Below are 19,044 nucleotides of genomic sequence, written 5' to 3'. Positions count from 1 at the left end.
TGGCGGATTAGTTTCAGAATCCGATTGACAACCAAGCTCCCTCTCCAGATCCTGGCAGGTTCCATGCCCAACCTCACAAGCCCACAATAATCTGCGGCACCACAAACTCTTCTGAGTACTTCCAAATCAAGCTAGTGTCGTGCGCCTTCCACACAGCTCCGGTCCGGTGCGTCTTCCTTTCGCCCTGCAGCTTATAGAGCTTGTCATAGAATCCGTCTTTGATATCCTCTATACTCACCCTGCAGGCTGTACGGAGCATGTGAAGAGAAAGTCACTAATTCCGGCTCGCCTGGGGGAAATTTGGCCGGGTTCTTATTCTGGGGCTGTTTGATCGCTTTGATGATGTCCGCCTTCACGGCATCGTCGGACAGTGGGATGGACTTGCTGGACTGGGGCGTGGCATAGTATACCCTATGTAGTCCGGCGACTCCTGTGGGTATGAAGATATACGCTCCAGGTAGGTGTGCGAACCTACATTTGATGTTGTCCGCAGCTGCGTTGTGGACGAGGGCGTTGTCAGGCATGCTAGAGTTTTTGACGAGGCCGACGTAGTAGCCTGTAGTGATATACTTGCCGAAAAGAGACTTCTCAGTGGTGCTGCGGCCGAATGGGGCCAGGATGTCGAGTTTTGGGGAAGGTAATGAGCAGCTTTTTGGCGATGATTAGTTTTAGGCCACTTGGTGTACGAACGACGAGCTTAACACCACACTTGCCATGGGAACGATGGGCGAACAGAACCGACTTCAGGGCCCGATTCTCAAAACATCCGGGGCTATTCTTGACCTCTTCGAAAAACTGAAGCAGAACGGCCAGGCCTTTGTAAAGTTCTGATCGTGTAGCGTGCATTCGGGTAAATCATTATTACCCTTGAGTGTCCATTGTGCATGAACCACCCTTCTACCATGCTCTTGCAGAGATTCAATCGAGTTCTCCTTCTTCAAGCCGGCGGCGACTTCTACTTTGGAGAAGTTAGGAAGAATTTACAAATCTTGATTGATTACTTTGTCCGCAACGGTCGTCCTCCGCGCTGAAGGGATGCTGGACGTCATCAGTGCTTCTCCGGATCACACACCGATATTGACTGGTTTGAGATGACGTATCTCCCCTGAACATGCAGGCGTCCAAAAGCATTAGGCTAGGGGGCGAGCTCTCCTAGCAAGCTTACTTGTCACCCACCGCATCCCGTCAAAAGTGTGAAGAGAAGACAAGCTACCGCGAGCCTACCGCTCCCTTCTGAGCTCAGCTCCGCGAAGTTCAAATCTGAGTATTCCAGCAATCCGTGTTCACCCCCCTACTTCTACTCCAAGGCCGTCCGCTACATCTTACCTGTACTTCTAGTCGGTTTACCGCTCTTCAGCTCACCCAACATCATCCAAGGTCTTCAAAACCAAATGTTTGGCATCTTCATGCTCCTCTCCATCATCAACCAACTTATCCAGCAAATCATGCCGCATTTCTCTGCCAAGCGCGCGACATATGAAGTCTGTGAGAGGCCATCAGAGACATACTCCTAGAAAGCCTTCCATCATCTGCGATATTCTTGTTGGACTCCCGTAGACCTCGCTCACGCATGTTCTCATGTTCCTCTATTGGTATTGCCCAGTCGGTCCATACCATAACGTGGAGCCAACTGATATGGTGAACCTGCGCGCCATGCAGCTGCGGCTGATGCGCCCAACATCCCTCCTCTCTTCTCATATCCTTTTTGCGCATTTCATGATCACGGCATTCGATGGAGCTGAGAATGCTAAAAACCTAGACAGCCTGCACATTGACCCTGTTAATGGGACTTTGCAGCGAGTACCTGGACTTGTATGTGTCGAATATGGGCTGTCATTTTTTGGAATGGAAATGGCCACTTCTGATCGCATCTTCTGCACGATAAAGGAGACGAATGTGTTCCCTAGTGGTGCTTTCTCGAGTTATTCGGATTTCGAATTCATATGGGTATTCATTATTGCTCAGTATTTTCGCTGCATGCTTGCTTTGCTGGTGGCTGTTCGTATTCCGAAGTTCAAGAAGACGGGTAGTAGAAGACCGATTGAGCATCGTTTCTGCTTCCATTGATTGTTTAGTCCTTCTAGATTGCACTTTAAATATATAATAAAACTCGCGTGATCGTCACTTGGGACATTCCTCATAAGCATTCGAATCTACCAATTTCCCGGGCCAGCATCATGCGTGCAACAAGTGGCTTAGGGTTGAAAGATAACTCATCAGAGCTTCAAAAATTCGTCATACAATCTGAACAGGCGGCAATACGCCCGCGGTTAAGCGGGAAAAGGGTAGCATAGATTTCCACGCCGCACTGAGGAGTGTAATTCTTCATCGTCATCTTCCTCTTCCCATCACTTCAGTTACTTTGCAGGTCCTTGGGAGTGAAGAACCCCTCGTCTAGCTCTACTAGATGTTAAATCCACGGATATATGCCTCAGCCCTGGTATGAAAATTAGCCTGTCTTGGTTTACAGTTGCTTGGCCTTCCAACATGGTGCGCAGGTGGCCTTATTTTGTTTTGTTTCCTCAGATGAATGACTCACACACAATTGATGAGAGGAGCTTTTGGCAGTAGCGCTTACCGGCTGAAGGTCAGGGACAGTGTCAATGGAAACACTTGAGGGGGGGTCGTATGAAGGTTGGGACTTTCGTGTTCTGTAGAGGTGCAACGCCTCAAACAGCAAATACTTCCGTCACGACAATTGGGGTCCTATAAATGGTAGCTAATCCGTATATAATGAGCCTTCAGGTTTGTTGAAGGCCCCAAAAAGCTGGTCGTGTGTGTGTATGTGTGTGTGTGTGTGTGTGTACTACTATGTAAGTTGGAACGTACGTGGTACTCCGTACGAGCGCCAAAGTTTCATGTACTGTACAATACATGTATCCAACTAAAACAGATGATTTTTCGCGTTCAGATGCTGTCCCACCCAACCCTCTTGCCGTTCAAGCCTCTGATGTCGATTTGAGAAAAGCCACCAACCAACGGAGGCTGCTCCACGCGAAGGCATCGTGATGCCCTCGGTTGGAAATCAATAATTGGGATTGCATTGTCATGCGGGAGAGCGAATTGCGCAGGTTAGGCTGAAGCAGAGAAGTTGGAGGGGGGTTCAAGTTGGGTGGCAAGCCGCATGAATTTCGAGCCGGGATGTTCCCGGGAGAATGTATCAACTTGGATAAACTCACGAGGCACAATAATAACAAACCAGGGAGTGGTCGGAGAAAAAGAAGAGTCCCCATTTCCACCAGACTCAGGGGCCCCTTGCCCGACTCTCCGTCTCTCCACCAGAAGAGCTGAGAACAGCTAACAAAGGAATCGGCTCTTCTAGTGGTCCCTGGTCGGTGGTCCCGGTCCAGGGACTTGGCTCAGAAGAATCAGAACCCAGCCAGTTAGGTGAACTGCGCATTCGTTAGCTTCAGATGTTTTTATTTGTCAACAGCACGCCGTCACCTTAAGCCCGATTTGGCGATGGAAGCCATGGTGTGCGCGACGGAGATACATATGAATCCACAGAGAACAGACTAGGCATGGCAAAAACTTTGGCACAACGCTAACTCCATGCTGTGTTAGTCGTCAAATAGCTAGGGACAAGAAATTTCAAAACTGGCGAGGGCAGAGGATACATATATAAAATGGTTGCATCGCCCCTGTTGGCTTGATGTTTTCTGCTTTGCCGACCCGAGATACAAAGCCATTATCATAGTGCTAATTTGCTCCTTTTTCCAACTCTTGGGCGTAAGCTGACGTGCCCAACAAAAAAAAAAAAAAAAAAAAAAAAAAGGGAACACTGAGGACAACATCTGCATTCCCATATAGTCACGATGATGAAGTCTATATTCTTCACGCTTTCCCTAGCAGCACTGGGCATGGCGCAGTCATCTACAGTTCCCTTGCCTCCAACGACTACGGCGGCCGGCCCGGTCACTGTCTTCAACCTCCTCGTTCCCGCCGCCTCTCCTGTGCCCTCCGAAGTATCTATCGTTGACGTTGTAAGATATCTTCTCAACGCGTTTGTTCATTTGCAAGGCCCTCCCCGGTCATTTTCTCTATATAGAGAAAGAAAATAAAGAAGAAAAGAAGACGTAGCATTGGAAAACGTAGCTAACTAATAGCGCTTCTCCGTCTATAGGGCAAAGATGCTATTACATTCGCCGTAGATATTGGTTGTTTGCCAAACCTCATCAGCGGCCGCTGTGAAGAAATCGAGGAGTTTGACGTTGCCACAATCATACAAGGCCCCGAGACTTACGCGCAGTCTGCATCGTTATCTGGAATGTGAGCTTTTTTCATGTTTTATTTTTTTCTCATCCCTCCTTCAATTTCTATTGCCCGCCCGCCGTCTTCCAGATTTCCTCACCAAGCAAAAGCCGTGTGATGAAAGAGGGTTAATTATAAGAACGAAAAAATGGACCAAAAGTTCTGCCCATTTCATACTTGCTTACTTTCCCTTAGTGGTATTGATGCCGCCTGTTCCCTCGGCGGCACTACATCTGCAGCATGCACATTTATAGTGGAGTCGGCTGGCATAGAAGCCACTCTCAAGACTACATTGTCCGGAAGTGAAATCGAGACTGCATTCATACCTGTCACGGCCACCGCTGGTATTGAGAAGCTGGCTGATGGGGCACCAAATGCCGGGCCGAGAGAGACTGGGAACATCAATTGGGTGATTGGTGGTGCAGCTGCGGCGCTTGCGATGGCTGCCGCGATATAAGTATAGGAGAAGATATTATTGTTGAGATTGGGAAAAACAACTAAAAAAAATCCAAAATGACTTCGAGATATCATGAGGTCTGGCGGCTTTTAAGGAGCCTGACTTTCTCTCTTTTTTGCCCTCGTTTTCTCTTTTTTCTTCAACTCAGTCAGTATATGTATGATTCATATGATTCCCCCCCCCTCTTGGGTTTTGATTTTCTTGGTTTGGCGAATTGTGCATTTTGAGATGTTTGTATTGGGAGTGAATGCCGCCTACTAAAGAAGTTTAAACTGGATGAATTTTATCTTCTTTCACAGCCTGAGTTCTATGAAACAAACTGTGTCGTCAACCGATATTTTATTTGTTGACTCGTCGATCAGCTATTAGTGGAGGATCCGACATCTCGTTGACGATAAATACTCCTGTCACTATACATTGGCGCTCGGTTAGGTTGAGTTTCCCAGAGCTCCTGCGATTGCTCTCCCTTCCTCCTATGTGTGCTGGTATGGTATGCCATTACGCAGCGGTAGGAGGAATAGCTTACGATTCAAATCATATCGCCGTCTGAATCCCCGCGGCGCAGTTTCCTGTCGTCATCAACGCTGTAAATAAATTGCGCCTCAATCCTTTGGCATTGTGTGAATCGGGAGCTTTGCTATTCGCAGCTAGCTGCTTTCTTTACCGCGTTCTCTGGATACGTATATATATGGGTGGTGGATATAGATGATAAACTTGCACAACTGGCATTTGGTTTTGGGGCCCCAGCACCTCCTGCTGAAGTTTGCGAGCATATAATATAATATACTATGTTCGCCTGTACGGAGTACAGAACATTTGTATATAACACAGCGGGCGGTCTAGATGTTCAGCGCCGGCCTTTAACAATTTGACAAAGCTCAAGCAAAGTTGGCTCAAGAGGGACCTCACTTTTCTATAGTTAATCAATCTTTCAGTGGTCAAGTTGAGCAGTCAGAAACATTACTTTCTTGGATCAGTAGTACACCCGCTTGTTGTAGGATTAATGACCTTGTTGCCCGGGGATAGTTAGTCAAGGTGTACAGAGTAAATGAGGTGTGTGGCCTAAATCACCTTTTCACTGTTGCTTCAAACGCGAGAATGTTCACCGATACCCCCATAATGATATTTAGTATGCCACTAAAATATTAGGGGGACCCTAACGAAAATACCGGGATAACCAGCGTAGAGTATACTAATAATAGGAGGTCGTGAGATGCTTGGAACGGGTCCTGTACAGTTATATCTTGATTTTGAAGCTCTTTCTTATCTTGACAGTAATAGAATGAGAGACAGTAATATTATTGCGTATAGAGTATGTGTAATAATAATGAGAAAGGAAGCTCTCTCTCCTATTTGTACGCTGTAGTCAGAGCATGCCTAACCAGACTACGCACTCCATGTCGCCTTGTTGATAAGTTACAAAAAACCTCCGAGGGCCCTTGTTCTGCCTTGGATGGCCTTGGTAGTCCCATGCCATGCCCCAACTAGTTTTTTTCCGCCTCCAACTCATATTTCCGACCTAGTCGCTAACCTCGTTGTGCTGCTATCATATCATTCATATGCGCCGGCTGCATCGCATCTGTCCGTAATTCCCATTCATCTTTTCGATAATGATTAGTCAATTTTCAATACTCCCTCGCCTCCCCAAAAATGCTTACTTGTTGTCCATAGCAAACCAAACACCCTCTGCCACTTCCAGCAAATCTTCTCGTGAGATGACAAAGTCCACTTCCCCTTGGCCAGGTCTGCGGAGCATTATATTCTCAAAAGGTATGGTCAAGTTGCTGTTACCGGTTATATGTGGTTTCTGGCCAGCCTTCCCTCGCTCAATTTTTATTTCTTGTGTTGCTTGAGGTTCCGGATTAGAAGACATTCTGGGCGGGATCGGAGCCCCACGTTTCCAAGCTGTAATAAAGATGGTCCCGCTTGGTCTCTTTATATCAATTGAAAGGGCCATTCTTACTTCATTATTGGTGTTAAGCCAAAATTTCATGTCGCTTTTTAGCTTTTCTCGTGTTTCCGAATATCCGACCTCTACGGCGATGCTCGGCCACTGGGTGGTTCTTCCTGGAGGAAGATCGCGGGGAATCCATGACTTATCAGCTTGCTTCCACCTGTCTGGCGTGTCTGTTCGGGTACTGCCTCGGGGAAGGAGGATACGTCGAACATCATTCTCTTTTGCCCTATCATCAACAAGTCTTCCAAAGACACCAGCTGCCACCTCATATGGGAAGGAAACCATTGTCAGGATTAGGAGCTGCAGGTTCGGATTGTAGTCCACTCTGCCAAAGAAGTTGTCTTCGTTCTGTTCAAATTCATCCACTGGGAGATTTGTAAAGATCACAAATGGGCTTTGAGTCCTATTTGTGATAAAACGATTGTAGGCTTGACCTGTAACTTCTTGTAGATGAGGAAGTCCTGAGTATTCATATTCACTGACATCTGGAGGAAGATGCAACTGCTCCAAAAAGCGGCGACTTTGCTTTGACAATTTGTTGGTCACTTTTTCTGACTCTCGTGAGTGAAGGGAGCGGGCCAGTGGATGTCCCAGGGGCTCAGAATTTGCCCCTGGTTGTGATATAGACTGCTTAGTTGCTTCGCTATCTTGCATTTTATATCTCTATTGTGATTCCGCTGGCTAGTATCTTGTTGAATGAAGAGCCAGAAGTTGCTGATGATATCCCTAGGTCTTGTTGATGTTCTCGAACGCATCCAAAACACTTCCTCATTGACGTCACTGTCACTACGACAAAACTGTACAAGTACAATTATGATAGTCAAAGCTTATTAGCTATCATAAATGTGGACAGCTCCTGGAATTCCCTCATCCTGCAGAAAGAGGTATTCGAGGTTGACAGGAGGACCCATCCACTTCGGGAAGTTTGATGCCTCTGGGCGCTTCACTTGCCGACCATATGATATATGATAATTCAAGGACGAAAATAAACCGACTGTGAAAGATGGATTAAAGATGAGAATTTCTTATACTCGGTAGCCCGCAGACGCCTGCAGAATACAGTAACTACATACCAAGCCAATGAACTATGTCCTATCGTTGTTACTCATTATTAAACACGCTGCGGCTAAAGCGCCTCGGAATTAATTTCAATAGGAGAACCGCGTGCTCCAGGAAGGAAAATGTCAAGTTCTCATTGGGTCATTTGCACACATTCAGGCACCAAATACTCCATCCGTACTCTGCAACAGCGAGTGTGGCAAGACGAATCACTCCACTCTATCTCCGAACCAAATACGGAGTATAGACGTCGCCAAGGCCAGGCTTCTCGGGCCGACCATGACTCCGCCGCGCCGACATTTTGCTGGCTATATTGTGACATAATCTCAACGTGGGGCAGCGCGACCTAGAGGCTCTACCAAGGCATGGACCAGCATCTCTTGTAACGGAGGGGTCTACTCCGGACGTCAGGGACCCCCGGGAGGAGTGGCCTGCGGTAATTTATGTTCAATGGTTGCTGTCGCATTTAGATGAGAAACATCTGTCATTCATTTTCTGCCTTGTGGGTTGACTGAATGTGCCCTTGGAGGATCGTGTGCCTCATATTTATGGACGCTGCTGTCTTCCTATATACCTCAGCACATATCCCCCTTTCGAAGAAGAGTAGTCTCTAGTCTGTCCTGGAAGATGGAAGAGCAGGTCAGCAGACTCGTGGACAAGGCCTGGGGTTAGCTTCAAAATTGCCCTTTCCCGTCCCAATCTATATTCCACAGAATCTAGAATATTTCCTTGAAGATGACTCTTACTTGTCTAAAACACCCACAGCCAAATTCCTCTCCACCTCGCCTTCCGCGCGCCTCATGATTGCCATCAGTGGAATCCCCGGCTCCGGCAAAACCTCCCTAGCAACCGCAATGACCAAACGGATAAACCAGCGGTACTCCACAACCTACCCCGACGCAGCCGCGCCCATTGCAACCTCGGTTTCAATGGACGGCTACCATCTCTCCCGCGCCCAGCTCGCCGCAATGCCAGAACCGGCCTACGCGATCGCGAGACGGGGCGCAGCGTTTACCTTCGACCCCGACAAATTCCTGCAACTGGTACGTGCGCTGCGGGAACCATTGGCCCCAGGCTCGCGCACGTTCTACGCGCCGAGTTTCGACCATGCCATCAAAGATCCCGTGGAAAACGACGTGCCCATCCCCGCGACGTCGCGGGTGATATTTTTCGAGGGCAATTATCTAAGTCTGGGGAAGGAGCCGTGGGAGGAGGCGGCGCGATTGATGGATGAGTTGTGGTTTGTTGAGGTAGATTTTGAGACGGCGCGGAAGAGGTTGGTTGCGCGGCACGTGAAGGCTGGGATTGCGAAAGATGAGGCGGAGGCGGATCGGAGGGCGGTCGAGAATGATTTGGTTAATGGGAGGGAAATTGTGGATTTCCGTATGGATGTGCAGGAGGTTATTGTTAGTCGGGAGGATGAGGAGTGGAAGACTTAAGGTTTTGATTGGAAATGGGGAGAAGGGGGAGGGGAGGGGGAAGGGGGACAACTGGTTTTTATTAATGGCTTGATTTTGGTCATTTTCTGTCCAGCTTGTGTTTGATTCCTGCAATCGGAAGTATTTCATGGTTATTATTGTTCTGTTTTTGGTTATTGAAGACTGAAGCGGGTGATATTATCTGATATCCGATATGGACGAGAAGTATTGCGTGGGCCTAAAAGGGGGGAAGTGTCACCGCATGATACTGGATCTTCGTTAGGGGTAAGTAGGGTCAGTACCCCACAGTAGGAACACTGGATTTGTCCGTTCCACACTCTTTAATAATAATACTAATACTCCGTGATCTGTGTTCTATATTGTTTGTGAACCTTGAAGCCAGAGCAGAGCCATGTTGTGTTCCCTTTTTGACCTTTGATATTCGGGTGAAACAGCCAAGGAGCACACGCTAAACCACTTCCAGCTAGTCTGAGGGCTTGGCAGGAACCGACCGACCGTGTACCCGCCGCTTCGGGCCGCCATGTCAAGTCAATCGCCCCTGCCATTTGTTTGCCATTATTTGCATCCGAGCAAGACTCAACAACCCGACCCTTTGTAACCTTCATTCATTCATTTTTTTCCCCTTTACGTCCATTTAACCAAGTCATTCCTTATCTACTCCGTACTACTACCTGAGTTAATTTGACAACCCTCTGTTCGACACTCGCTTTTATCTTTCAGCTTAGTTCTGCTGCGCAGCTTTCGACGAACTTCGTTTCGAATCAAAACGAACCAGCCTCTGTTTCAAGAACAACACCAGCCTCGTGCTTTTTCTTAGTTACGGTAACTAGCAATCCGGAAAAAAAAAACCGTCAAAATGTTTGCCTCTAAATTTGTCTTCTTCGCCGCCCTGTTGGCTCTATTCAACGCCGTCATCGCCGTGGCCCCTGGTTGTCTTATTGGAGCTATCAAGTACGTTAAACCCCCCAAAAATTCCCCCACAAGGAAAAGGGGACCAAGAGAGAAGAGCTCTCGTTTTGGAGAATGGGAGCATGGTAAACCTAGCCCAGGAATTAATTGTTAATGGCTCAATCAATAGCACCCAAAAGGACCCTCTTGACTTCAAGAATATCTGCGCCAACAAGGATGTCCAGCGCGAAATCGTGAAAATGTGCCCGGAGGGTACCGTGAAGGATGCTCTGAAATCGTTCTCAGACTCTTGCGCTGAAGCTGGTCAGAAAGTTTGTATGTTGTCACTTTTCGCTCTTCTCCTCTTCCTCAACAAAGGGGTTACTTTGACATTACGGGACGCAAATTGGAACTAATAAACGAATTTGTATTTGGTGTAGCACTCATCGATATCAGCAAGCCGAATGGCTCTCCTGGTGGCTCGAATGGTGGTGGTGATGACGATGGTGATGATGATAATGGCAACGGCAGCGGTGCCAATCCCACCACCAGCTCCCCTGGTTCCTCACCCACCGATGAGTCCGCCGGATACGTACACAATGCCAACTCTTTCACCGTCGCAGCCGTCGTCGCTTTCGTTGGGCTTGTCTCGACTATGTGAGCACAGCAGGTGTAACATATTAAACAAGCGCACACTACGCCATCTCGCACCGTACCATATCAGATAAATATATTTTTGCGTTGTTTGCTTTTTTTTAACCTCTTAAAGCATTACTGTCATAAGAGAACGGGGTATGGCCAGGGGTTTTCCTCCTTTTTTATAGACGTGGCCAAAGTCACTTATTTTCTTAATTTATTGTCCTCTCCCTTACAATCCAAGATTTCCTTACTTTGTATCATTTATTCGTCATTGTGCTAGGTTGCTTTTTCGGGTATTGCAGATTATACTATCTTTCGTGGTCGCTTTAATACCGATATTTCAAATCTAGAGATATTCCTCCTGGCTCCTCGCTCCTCTGTATATTCTACTTCCCTGGAGAAATTTGGATTGAGCTCTTATCCGAAAACTATGGACATTTGTAGCGGGAAATCGGAACACAGTAAAAACCACATATATCTATAGACAATTAATGTCAATAATTTTCAAGCTATAATTCAATACCGTAGCCAGAAAATATAATAATGAGCGATAACTAACTCTAGGTATAGTAACATGTGGATATCCCGCTGTGTGTATGGCCACGTGATCTCCCGCCACAGTGGACGCTGCCCGCCCATTAAGGCAAAAACCACGCCAACCACGCGCGTCTTTTCCCCAGCTCTCGAGGAACGCGTCTTGCTTTCAAAGCAAATTCTTCCTCCCCACCACCGCTACCTTCTGCTGCCACTTCGACTTCATCTTCCTCTTCCTCTTCCATTCTACATTCTCCATCCTCATTCCTCAATTTCCGTCTCATCCCCCCTTTCTATATCCGTTTCATATCTATCTTCCTCGCCGTTTGCCATTTTGTAGAAGAGCTTTACCAACAACGTGGAAACAATTTAGCAGAGGGGGAACTTCAAGATGTTTGTTTACAAGAGAGGTGAGTTCCTCGTGGTCTTCCTCTCCTATTGAGCTATATTTTCCTTACAGACCTCGGCCTGTCATCTTGATGGCGTTTTTGTGAGAATGCGAACTGAGGCTCAAGCTGACATTGATGTAAACTTTAGATGGACGCAAGGAGCGTGTGCAGTTCGACAAGATCACAGCTCGTGTATCCAGACTCTGCTATGGCCTGGATCCAGAGCATGTCGATGCTGCAGCTATCACCCAGAAGGTCATTTCCGGTGTTTACCAAGGTGTGACCACTGTGGAGCTGGACAACTTGGTACGAACCTCCCCCCTCCCCCCTCCCCTCCCCCAGACCCAATTGCTTCTATCCCAAAGGATACTGTCTGACTGTGTCTTGTTCATATATGTATAGGCAGCTGAAACTGCGGCGTATATGACCGTCACCCATCCCGACTATGCCATCCTAGCTGCCCGGATAGCTGTATCCAACCTCCATAAGCAAACGAAGAAACAGTTTTCTTCAGTGATAGATGACCTGTACCATTACCACAACCCGAAAAACCAACGGCCTGCCCCGATGATATCGCAGGGCACGTACGAAACAGTGATGCGTCATGCAGATGAATTTAACTCCGCCATTGTCTATGATCGTGATTTCAACTACCAATACTTCGGATTTAAGACTCTGGAGCGGTCTTATCTACTTCGAATCAATGGCAAAGTTGCTGAACGACCACAACACATGATCATGCGTGTTGCTGTCGGAATTCACGGTGATGATGTAGAAAAAGTCATCGAGACCTATAATCTCATGTCCCAGAAATTTTTCACTCACGCTTCTCCCACACTCTTCAATGCTGGTACCCCCCAACCTCAGATGGCTTCTTGCTTCCTCATCGATATGAAGGAAGACAGTATTGAGGGCATTTACGACACGTTGAAAACTTGTGCTTTGATTTCGAAGACTGCTGGTGGTATTGGTCTCAACATTCACCGTATTCGTGGCACTGGCTCTTACATTGCAGGGACGAATGGTTCCTCAAATGGAATTGTTCCCATGCTCCGCGTTTTCAACAATACCGCTAGATATGTCGATCAGGGAGGTAACAAGCGACCAGGAGCCTTCGCCATTTATCTCGAGCCGTGGCACACCGATATCTTTGAGTTCTTGGACCTTCGTAAGAACCATGGCAAGGAAGAGGTTCGCGCTCGCGATCTCTTCCTTGCTCTCTGGACGCCCGATCTGTTCATGAAGCGTGTTGAGAAGAATGGCGAGTGGACTCTCTTCTGCCCCAATGAAGCACCAGGCTTGGCAGATGTCTATGGTGAAGAATTTGATGCTCTTTACGAAAAGTAGGTTTACTGCTCCCCGAAACCAAAACAACTATATAAGGACGACTAATCTGACTCTTTGTATAGGTACGAAAAGGAAGGCAGAGGCAAGAAAACCATCAAAGCGCAGAAGCTTTGGTATGCTATTCTTGAAGCTCAGACTGAGACCGGTAACCCGTTTATGCTTTACAAAGACGCGTGCAACAAGAAGAGCAACCAAAAGAATTTAGGCACAATCAGAAGCTCTAACCTGTGCACTGAGATCATTGAATATTGCTCGCCAGATGAAGTAGCGGTTTGCAACTTGGCGTCTATTGCTTTGCCGACTTTCGTGGATCCTGTCAGGGGAGAGTATGATTTCGGCAAGCTCCACGAAGTAACTCAAGTTGTCGTTCGAAACCTTAATAAAATCATCGATGGGAACTACTATCCAGTCGAGGAAGCGAAGCGAAGCAACTTCCGGCACCGTCCTATTGCTTGCGGTGTACAGGGCCTTGCTGATGCTTTCCTTGCTCTGCGACTTCCATTCGAATCCCCTGAAGCTAAACAGCTGAACATTCAAATTTTCGAAACAATTTACCACGCAAGTTTGACTGCGTCCTGTGAGCTGGCCAAGATCGACGGGCCATATTCCACCTATGAAGGGTCCCCAGTCTCTCAGGGTATCCTCCAGTATGATATGTGGAATGTCACTCCCACCGACCTCTGGGATTGGGACTCGCTAAAACAGGATATTGCTAAGCATGGAGTGCGCAACAGCTTGCTTGTTGCGCCCATGCCTACTGCCAGCACCAGTCAGATTCTTGGGTTCAACGAATGCTTTGAACCCTACACCTCTAATATCTACTCGCGCCGTGTTCTAGCGGGTGAATTCCAGATTGTCAACCCTTGGCTCCTGAAGGACCTCGTGGACATGGGGCTCTGGTCCGACAACATGAAAAATCGTATCATTGCGGATGGAGGCTCGATTCAGAACATTCCCAACATCCCGCAGGATATCAAAGCGCTATATAAGACTGTCTGGGAAATATCCCAGCGAACTATTGTCCAGATGGCTGCTGATCGAGGTGCATTCATCGACCAATCCCAGTCGCTCAATATCCATTTGAAGGAGCCCACTATGGGTAAGATTACCAGCATGCATTTCACTGGCTGGAAACTTGGCTTGAAGACCGGAATGTACTATCTCCGTACAATGGCTGCTTCAGCTCCAATTCAATTCACCGTGGACCAAGAACAGCTCAAAGTTGCAGACACCAACGTTGCGCGTGTCAATGGTGCGATGAAGAAGCGTGGTGGCGTTTCGTCCAGTTATACTAGTGCCTACTCCTCTGTTCCTCGACCCATGTACGATCAAATACAGACCAATGACCAGACGTCATCCATGTCTAAAGGAAACACCATGGCTGCTGACCTGAGCTCGAAAACTATTTCCCCGGAGCCCACTGTTTCCCAGCAGAGTGGTGAGTTGACGTCATCGCAAAATACCAAGGCCAAGGCCAACGGATCTGGTGATTCGACGAATGGAGAGGTTGGCGGTGATGAAGAGACCGAAGGGGATATATATTCGCAGGAAGTTATTGCTTGTGAGTAATATTTGGCTTTTTAGTTCTCTGCTTTTGGTGTGTCGGTTTATGGGCTTCCCTTCACGCCTCGGCTTGTTGGTTTTGTCCCAATGTGATTGTTGCTAACGAAGCTATAACCCACTTTCAGGCAGTATTGAGAATCCCGAGTCCTGCGTGATGTGCAGTGGTTAAACGAGGTGCATATGCTCTACTATTGTCATGTCACGCACAATATCAGAATCAAACGACCACACACCACCGATCGATGTATGGACTACGTGCCTATAAGACTACCTATCGCATCAACTACCACCCGGTATATTGATCGATTGACCAATATTCCTTTTCCTTTATTCTATTTTTAATCATGTCGTCATCTGCCCTGGCCTAATTCCCCTTTTATTTTATTTTATATTTTTTATTTCCTATGCCACATCGTCACTGTAATGATAGTTATTCATGGATATGTATGAGCTCTAATGCTATTATTGTCTTTCTTCATTGTCTGTCTGCGCTTCTGGTTTTGGTTTTGCTTGTGCTTTCTGCTATGCATTTATCAGTTCGTAACCCTCACCCACCCCCCTTAACGTGGCATCGTTATCCTACATCTTCTATACGAAACCTACCCTTGTTTTGCCATTTATATAACTATTACATTGCAGCTCTGTCCGGTTTTTATCTCTTTCTATCTTTTCTCGCCGTTTTGCTTTTCTCGCTTATGTGTTCAATGTGAAAATAGAAACTAGTACCCCGCGAATTTATGTTTTAACAAATACGATCTTCCCTCCGAGCTTCCTTCTTTGTGTTTTCTTGTCTTTTCTTTTCTTTTCTATTTTTGTTTTATTCACATCGCCCTCGTACCTTTTCCCTTCCCTTCCCTCTCAGTTGGGAAATGAAAGTGACAAGAAATGAGCTATGAAAAGCATGCTCTACTTATTATTATTATAAGTCCGGACACGGACGTTTTAGTTGCCCAAGTAGGTTCTGACGTTTAATATTCCTCTCTCATACATAGGCTGTATGTATTACACACAGCTTACCGTACGCACAGTATAGAATACAATCCGGGCGGATATGCATAGCATAATCTTTTACCAATCCACCTCACCCTCCAGTTAGTTTGATTTATCTTATTGATAGAAACGAAGCAGCAAACTACCTATGTAGTACTCCGCACATATATGTACAGTACGTACCGTAGATACGTACATACCTATGAATAAACAAAAAACCGATCCACAGGGCAGAAATATACTCTATCAAGCCCATCATCTATTCAAACTTTCATACAAACTAGGAGACAAAATAGGGCAGAAAAGGAGCAACCTAAGAAAAGGGAAAAAAAAAAGAAAAGAATGCAAAAGACGAGAAAAAGAGGGGGAGCGACAGAAGATAAATGTTTTTGTTACAAAGTATAGGGAACAAAGACAAAACGTAGGTGGAAAGCCGGTATGTCTGTCTATACATCATCGTCGTCGTCGTCGTCGTCGTCGCTATCTTCTTCCTCGATATCATCGTCACCATCGTAATCGTCATTGGTATTGATATTATCACCACCCTCGCTAGCAACCATCGACGGCGTCTGAACAGAGGCTAGCTATCAGCATGGAGCTTTATCGCAATAATGACGGGCATCTATCTAACCTGCACAAAAGGGGTAAAAGCAGGGGAGAGCGAAAAAAAAAAAAAAAAAAAAAAAAAGAAAAAGAAAAAGAAAAAGAAAAAGAGTAACCCCTTAAAAATGATATCCACATACCTGTGTCATTTTATCCATCATGACTCTAGGCAGCCTGACAACGGATGGAGGAGGCGCATACCGCTCAGTACATGGTATCCCCATTAACCGACAGTACTCTATCAGATCGCGGATTTTCCTCTCAACAAATACTTCCCGGTCTCGTATATAGTAGTCACGGTCTGCAGCGACCGCTGCCAACCACATTACGCGCTCGTCCCTAGAGACCACCCTACCCCAGCAAAAATTGTCAAGAATGCTCCAGTATACGTCGTCCAGTATGGCACCCATGCGACACGCGAGCACGAACCAGGCTCCACGGTTCAGAAAGGAGTTCACCATCTTCGACGACAGCGAGCCAGGCCCTTGCATGCCGCTTTCGATCTCGCGTAGTTTCAGTTGGTCTACGAAAATAGCAAACTGGCGAGTGTACACCTCTCTGAATCGGCTCATGCCGAACCTCTGTATAATTGTATCTGGCGGTAAAGCCGTCAGCCACCATGGGCAACTGTATGCAAATTGCGAGGGCGCCGCGTAGGTAAAACCCCAGTCTGTAATCCCGGTGATTTCAAAATTTTCGTCCACAAGCACGTTGGAAAGACTGAAGTCGTCAGAAAATAGTCTGAAGGGTGCCTCGTTGTCTACGTCCCTGCTGATAAAGGAGCTCGCCACGAGGGCCATCGCGCCCCGGACAGTAAATTTTTCCCTTGCGTCTGTTGAGTTTCTGACACTGTTCTTCTGGAGCACGACATGGGACCACTGCATTCCAAGGAGGGCCTTGAAATACTCATGGGAGCGCGAGTATGTCTGCTGGGGGAGCGCAGTTTTCTTCAACCCGTACCTCCTCACCAGCTCATTCATATAAAGAGTTAGGGGCGGGTACCGAACTTCATAACCACCCAACGCGCCCGCGCGCGCGCCCACGCCCTCATATACACCGACCGCGCCAATCTTCTCAAACTCCTTCGTCCAGAGCTGCAGCAGGAACCCGGCAATCTGGCCATAGACGCGTTTCATGATCCGCTCGCCCTCCGGCACAAGGACAAAGCCATCGGGCGCAAGCAAATTCCGCTCCCGAAGGACCTTCACGAGACTCCTCCCCTTGATCCAATTTGTAATGATAAACGGCCCAAGGCCCGTCGGATTGTCTGCTGCCGTTCCTACCTTGTACACCCTAGGGATAGGCACGGTGGTATGAGTGTCAAGATAGTTTAGCATGGCGACTTCGTTCCGTAGCTTTTCCCTCATGAACACTGAGTTCTCGGGGATAGGGATGCGGATCGCCCAGTCACTCGCGTCGGAGGCCTGCCACCGTAGCCGCAGAATTACATTGTGACCGCTTCGGCAGCGGGAGATGGCGGTACATCTTCCAAAGCCGCGGACGGATTCGACGAATCGACATAGGTCCTCTGTCCGTTCGACGAGGAATCTTTCGGTCCAACTGTCTCTGTGGGTTTTGGCTGCTGATAGAGAAGGCCAATGCGGCTCCATTGGTTATAAAATGAGGGGTAGGTGTTTATTTGTTTTCTTCGAAGATCTTCCCGCTTCTTGGAGAGAAAAAAAAAAAAAAAAAAAGAGTAAAACAAAAAAGAAAAGGAGATAGTTAAATGATGTAGACTTCATAACTTGCCATACTCAGGACGTGCCAGATAGCACCCAAGGAAAAACACTGGGTATAGAGAAGGAGCATCCATATCAAGGTAAAAAAAAAACCGTCTGATAAACAAATGAAAGTAAATAGTTGAGGGAAAGAAAAACCCCTGAGAATAAAAACCAGCATCTGTGAAAGTAAATAGATATACACACATATATACACACATATCATGTGTATCATGCATATCTGTGAAAACATGAACTCTGTGAGAAGGAAAAAAAAGAATTCCTGGATATCAATATATCAAAACATCTGTTTACTCATATTTATATTCTCACAAAATAAAAAGAGCACAGACAATAATATTTCTGTGTTGATTGATGAATATATATATATATATACATATATATATATAAAAAGTCTGTGAGTGTTTTTATATTTATTCAATATACTGTACTCTGTCACACACACTGTGATACTGATGAAAATCTGATGTGACACTTGCAGCAGTCTTTTCACTAGAAGAAAGAGAAAAAGAGAAAGAGAAAGATAAGACAGTGAGAGATTCTGATCATGCATGAGATAAGTTATATATTATCATAACTAGTTTATCTCTTCTCTCTATTTATTTTAGAAAAACCAACTTTTCCATGCGAAAAACACACTGTAATATAACATCATATACATCTTATTAAAAATATTTGAATGCTCTGACTTATACAGCTCAGATCAATCTTCAAATATTTTTTTTTTTTTTTCCATTCTGCTATTTTTATACATTTTCTACAGTATTTACATTTCTTATACTATTCTCTCTGTTCATTTTTGATCTCTGTGTTTATAGCATGTGCTGCTAAATGCTCTGTAACATGATCTCATGTGATGTCATATGCACTCTTTTGAATTCATGGATGGGATTGAACAGCCGGCTCTGCGGCCTGTACGGCTCTGATTAATCTGATAATGATGATAGAGTTGATACGGGGTCGAAGGGGTGGTAAGAGAGAGGTAGAGATAGAGGATGGAAGTGGTAGAGGGGGCTGCGCAAGCGCAAAGCACGCGTAACCGAGTTTTTGATTTTTGATACTAAGGAGAGAAAGTAAACCATTTCAAAAAAGTTTTCAAAGGCTTGGTTAACCTTCGTTTTTGCTGCTGGAGCAGCCCCTTAAAACTTTCCCCCCGGGGCCCTAACCCCCCCCCTTAACACCCCTCCCT

General features: G+C 46.4%; 7 protein-coding genes across 7 annotated transcripts; 4 read left to right on the top strand and 3 right to left on the bottom strand.

The window, feature by feature from the left end:
• Positions 1-131: 131 nt before the first annotated feature.
• On the bottom strand, positions 132-1,837 carry BDBG_04869 (amine oxidase; the record flags this gene model as incomplete). The annotated part of the gene is made up of 8 exons (XM_002624959.1): positions 132-184; positions 239-648; positions 710-827; positions 866-958; positions 1,002-1,105; positions 1,363-1,483; positions 1,509-1,755; positions 1,805-1,837. The coding sequence occupies 8 exons, from the start codon at positions 1,835-1,837 to the stop codon at positions 132-134; spliced, it is 1,179 nt and encodes a 392-aa protein (XP_002625005.1).
• Positions 1,838-2,921: 1,084 nt separating this feature from the next.
• On the top strand, positions 2,922-5,939 carry BDBG_04868 (uncharacterized protein). The gene is made up of 3 exons (XM_002624958.2): positions 2,922-3,983; positions 4,124-4,269; positions 4,447-5,939. Exons 1-3 carry the CDS (start codon positions 3,816-3,818, stop codon positions 4,706-4,708), a joined length of 576 nt encoding a protein of 191 aa, XP_002625004.2. The 5' UTR covers positions 2,922-3,815; the 3' UTR covers positions 4,709-5,939.
• BDBG_04867 (uncharacterized protein) lies at positions 5,847-7,797 on the bottom strand. The gene is made up of 2 exons (XM_002624957.2): positions 6,367-7,797; positions 5,847-6,308 (listed from the first exon to the last, which is right to left on the bottom strand). The coding sequence occupies exons 1-2, from the start codon at positions 7,317-7,319 to the stop codon at positions 6,305-6,307; spliced, it is 957 nt and encodes a 318-aa protein (XP_002625003.1). The 5' UTR covers positions 7,320-7,797; the 3' UTR covers positions 5,847-6,304.
• On the top strand, positions 6,128-9,522 carry BDBG_04866 (phosphoribulokinase/uridine kinase). The gene is made up of 3 exons (XM_002624956.2): positions 6,128-6,478; positions 7,396-8,391; positions 8,490-9,522. The coding sequence occupies exons 2-3, from the start codon at positions 8,352-8,354 to the stop codon at positions 9,161-9,163; spliced, it is 714 nt and encodes a 237-aa protein (XP_002625002.1). The 5' UTR covers positions 6,128-6,478; positions 7,396-8,351; the 3' UTR covers positions 9,164-9,522.
• Positions 9,404-11,202, top strand: BDBG_04865 (uncharacterized protein). The gene is made up of 4 exons (XM_002624955.2): positions 9,404-9,427; positions 9,542-10,114; positions 10,242-10,387; positions 10,492-11,202. The coding sequence occupies exons 2-4, from the start codon at positions 10,020-10,022 to the stop codon at positions 10,710-10,712; spliced, it is 462 nt and encodes a 153-aa protein (XP_002625001.1). The 5' UTR covers positions 9,404-9,427; positions 9,542-10,019; the 3' UTR covers positions 10,713-11,202.
• A 153-nt stretch (positions 11,203-11,355) lies between these two features.
• On the top strand, positions 11,356-16,538 carry BDBG_04864 (ribonucleoside-diphosphate reductase large chain). The gene is made up of 5 exons (XM_002624954.2): positions 11,356-11,634; positions 11,762-11,919; positions 12,016-12,956; positions 13,023-14,521; positions 14,649-16,538. Exons 1-5 carry the CDS (start codon positions 11,616-11,618, stop codon positions 14,690-14,692), a joined length of 2,661 nt encoding a protein of 886 aa, XP_002625000.1. The 5' UTR covers positions 11,356-11,615; the 3' UTR covers positions 14,693-16,538.
• Positions 14,936-18,029, bottom strand: BDBG_04863 (phosphotransferase enzyme family protein). Its single transcript, XM_002624953.2, has 2 exons — positions 16,257-18,029; positions 14,936-16,082 (listed from the first exon to the last, which is right to left on the bottom strand). The coding sequence occupies exons 1-2, from the start codon at positions 17,724-17,726 to the stop codon at positions 15,960-15,962; spliced, it is 1,593 nt and encodes a 530-aa protein (XP_002624999.1). The 5' UTR covers positions 17,727-18,029; the 3' UTR covers positions 14,936-15,959.
• Positions 18,030-19,044: the final 1,015 nt, after the last annotated feature.

Source organism: Blastomyces gilchristii (assembly GCF_000003855.2).
Source record: "Blastomyces gilchristii SLH14081 genomic scaffold supercont1.8, whole genome shotgun sequence".
In the NCBI taxonomy this organism is placed as follows: domain Eukaryota; kingdom Fungi; phylum Ascomycota; class Eurotiomycetes; order Onygenales; family Ajellomycetaceae; genus Blastomyces; species Blastomyces gilchristii.
Note: the sequence above shows the minus strand (reverse complement) of the source record. Positions and strands in the feature narration are given on the sequence as shown.

Coding starts and splice junctions, on each gene's coding strand:
- BDBG_04868 (XM_002624958.2), top strand. CDS start 3,816: ATGATGAAGTCTATATTCTTCACGCTTTCCCTAGCAGCACTGGGCATG. Junction 3,984..4,123: donor AAGTATCTATCGTTGACGTT/GTAAGATATCTT, acceptor CTCCGTCTATAG/GGCAAAGATGCTATTACATT. Junction 4,270..4,446: donor TCTGCATCGTTATCTGGAAT/GTGAGCTTTTTT, acceptor ACTTTCCCTTAG/TGGTATTGATGCCGCCTGTT.
- BDBG_04867 (XM_002624957.2), bottom strand. CDS start 7,319: ATGCAAGATAGCGAAGCAACTAAGCAGTCTATATCACAACCAGGGGCA.
- BDBG_04866 (XM_002624956.2), top strand. CDS start 8,352: ATGGAAGAGCAGGTCAGCAGACTCGTGGACAAGGCCTGGG. Junction 8,392..8,489: donor ACTCGTGGACAAGGCCTGGG/GTTAGCTTCAAA, acceptor AAACACCCACAG/CCAAATTCCTCTCCACCTCG.
- BDBG_04865 (XM_002624955.2), top strand. CDS start 10,020: ATGTTTGCCTCTAAATTTGTCTTCTTCGCCGCCCTGTTGGCTCTATTC. Junction 10,115..10,241: donor TGTCTTATTGGAGCTATCAA/GTACGTTAAACC, acceptor CTCAATCAATAG/CACCCAAAAGGACCCTCTTG. Junction 10,388..10,491: donor TGAAGCTGGTCAGAAAGTTT/GTATGTTGTCAC, acceptor TATTTGGTGTAG/CACTCATCGATATCAGCAAG.
- BDBG_04864 (XM_002624954.2), top strand. Junction 11,920..12,015: donor CTGTGGAGCTGGACAACTTG/GTACGAACCTCC, acceptor ATATATGTATAG/GCAGCTGAAACTGCGGCGTA. Junction 14,522..14,648: donor TTCGCAGGAAGTTATTGCTT/GTGAGTAATATT, acceptor ACCCACTTTCAG/GCAGTATTGAGAATCCCGAG.
- BDBG_04863 (XM_002624953.2), bottom strand. CDS start 17,726: ATGGAGCCGCATTGGCCTTCTCTATCAGCAGCCAAAACCCACAGAGAC. Junction 16,083..16,256: donor TGATGGATAAAATGACACAG/GTATGTGGATAT, acceptor GCCTCTGTTCAG/ACGCCGTCGATGGTTGCTAG.